At 43.3% G+C, this 1,963-nt stretch overlaps 1 protein-coding gene across 2 annotated transcripts in view; it reads left to right on the top strand.

The window, feature by feature from the left end:
* LOC111647639 (uncharacterized) overlaps positions 1-1,714 on the top strand; it is an 11,024-nt gene extending 9,310 nt beyond the window's left edge. For both annotated transcript variants that reach the window (XM_023397268.2, XM_087171483.1), the window contains exon 2: positions 634-1,714. In XM_023397268.2, coding sequence (XP_023253036.1) covers positions 634-1,490 — 857 coding nt within the window. In that variant the 3' untranslated portion in view covers positions 1,491-1,714. The remainder of the gene's footprint in view (positions 1-633) is intronic.
* Positions 1,715-1,963: the final 249 nt, after the last annotated feature.

Raw genomic sequence — 1,963 nt, 5'->3', positions numbered from 1 at the left:
TGGCGACTCTCTTCTGTCACTCTGCAAATTTACATATAAATAAACGGACACATTTTATGATGTAGGCCGAAAATGAGCTTCCCCTCCTTATAAGACCAGCAGCCGCCACTGGAGTGGAAGTATAAAGTAGCATAAAATGGTACATAAAATACTCAAGTAAAGTACAGGTACCTCAAAATTGTGCTTAAGTATAGTAGTCAAACGTGATTAACTTTCCAGCACACATGCTAATATTATCAATTTACCCAACAAGGTAAAACTCCTGAATTCATGAGTGAAAACGGGGATGTCTATTATAGAAGCTAATATCAAAAAGGTACGAGACGAACTAAACCACCAGAGACACACAAAAGACTATTAACATGAAATAATAAACTCATAATGATGTCAAAACGTATCTTTACAACAACCAACCCTCCTTCGTCTCTCTGCTCATGACTGAGCCAGTGTTTGCTAACATTAGATCATATATGACATTTTATATTGGGAACGAACTAGTGATGTGTGTCCTCTCTGCTCTGACTCATCCCCTCCTTTTCGAATTGCACTCCATAGGATTGTATAATAATAATATATATCTTTAAAGCATGCTGCCATTGCTCTAACAGTTTTTTGTTTTGTGTCTTTTTACAGTCACCATGACGACCAGGGCTGTCCTACTTCTGACTTTATTCGTGCTGAATCTCCTGATTCCTGCGTCCTCTGTTGCTAATCAAACAATGCAGAACAACACTTCCTCTGCTCCCCCAAACAACACAGAACCTACTGAAGCTCCACACTCTTCATCTACATGGACTCAGATGTCAACCACCACTGTACCACCTCCATCATCTTCCTCACAGTCCACAGCAACAACCAAACGACCTCACCTCTCGTCCACCACAACACAGACCATAAAAACAACCATTTCTACTCCCAATATGTCTCAATCCAAGTTCATTATTCTCATGACTCTGCTTGCCATCATTGTGTTGATGCTGCTTTTGGGATGCCTCTACTTCATGTGGGGCAGGTGGTCAGGTCGGGACAGCTCCATGCCCAGGTTCCTTCAGGGTGTGAGTGAGAGGCTGACCACCGCAGTCGGAAACCTGGAGGACCGGATGGGGCTCCACCTGTGGCAAGGGGGGAAGCGAGGTGGAGAGGAAGATGAAGAAGAGGCACAGGGAAGACAGGAAGAGGAAGGAGGACAGAGAAGCGACGACGGGGGAGAAGGAGGTAGTAGTGGAGTGAGGTACGAAGAAAAGGGGGAAGACGAGGAAGACAGCGATACTTCAGATGACTATTCCAGTATGGAGGGGGAGAACCTGAGGGAGAGGGCGCAGAACAGACAGGAGGACGAGGACGATGAAGACAGTGAGGGAACAGGTGATGCGAGCGAGGGACACCACAGTGCTGTAGGAGGAGAGAGCAGTGGAGACAAACCAGGAGGTTCAGAGGAGACGGCGCTGGTCAACTCTCCACAGGAGGATGATGATGTCACTGCGCTGTAGTGATACACAGCACTGAAAGATACCAGGATTAAAAATGATCAAATTTAACAGGAACTTGATGGTGATAGTTTTTACTGAAAGCTGAAGGTTTGAATGCTGCAGTTCCTTAAACAGTAGGTTAAAGATGTATCTTTCATTTTCTATATATGTAATACTCTGTATAATGTATGGGAGTAGTCAGTGTGTGTTTAATGATCTCCAAATAAACTGTGGATATATCTTAATTTGTCTTCATTCATATTGAACAACAAAGTCTTTAATGCAGGGTTCATTCTGTCACCTGATGCTGATTTAGTTTTAGTATAAAAACATTTTCATTTTATTTAAACGTTTCAATTCTAACAAGTAAACAGAACACTATCAGAACACTCACCACTCCCATTAACAGCCCATTCTCCAACACCTGAAAAAGATCCTGTTAAAATGGTGATCTTTCCAGTTCAGCATGCCACACAGACCTGTGGCACCAGTAC

This window comes from Seriola lalandi, unplaced genomic scaffold (genome assembly GCF_002814215.2).
Source record: "Seriola lalandi dorsalis isolate HSWRI2012SDOR001 ecotype SW California unplaced genomic scaffold, Sedor1 jcf7180002055006, whole genome shotgun sequence".
NCBI classification, from domain to species: Eukaryota; Metazoa; Chordata; class Actinopteri; order Carangiformes; family Carangidae; genus Seriola; species Seriola lalandi.
The sequence above is the reverse complement of the archived record's forward strand: the minus strand, read 5'-3'. Positions and strand labels throughout refer to the sequence as shown.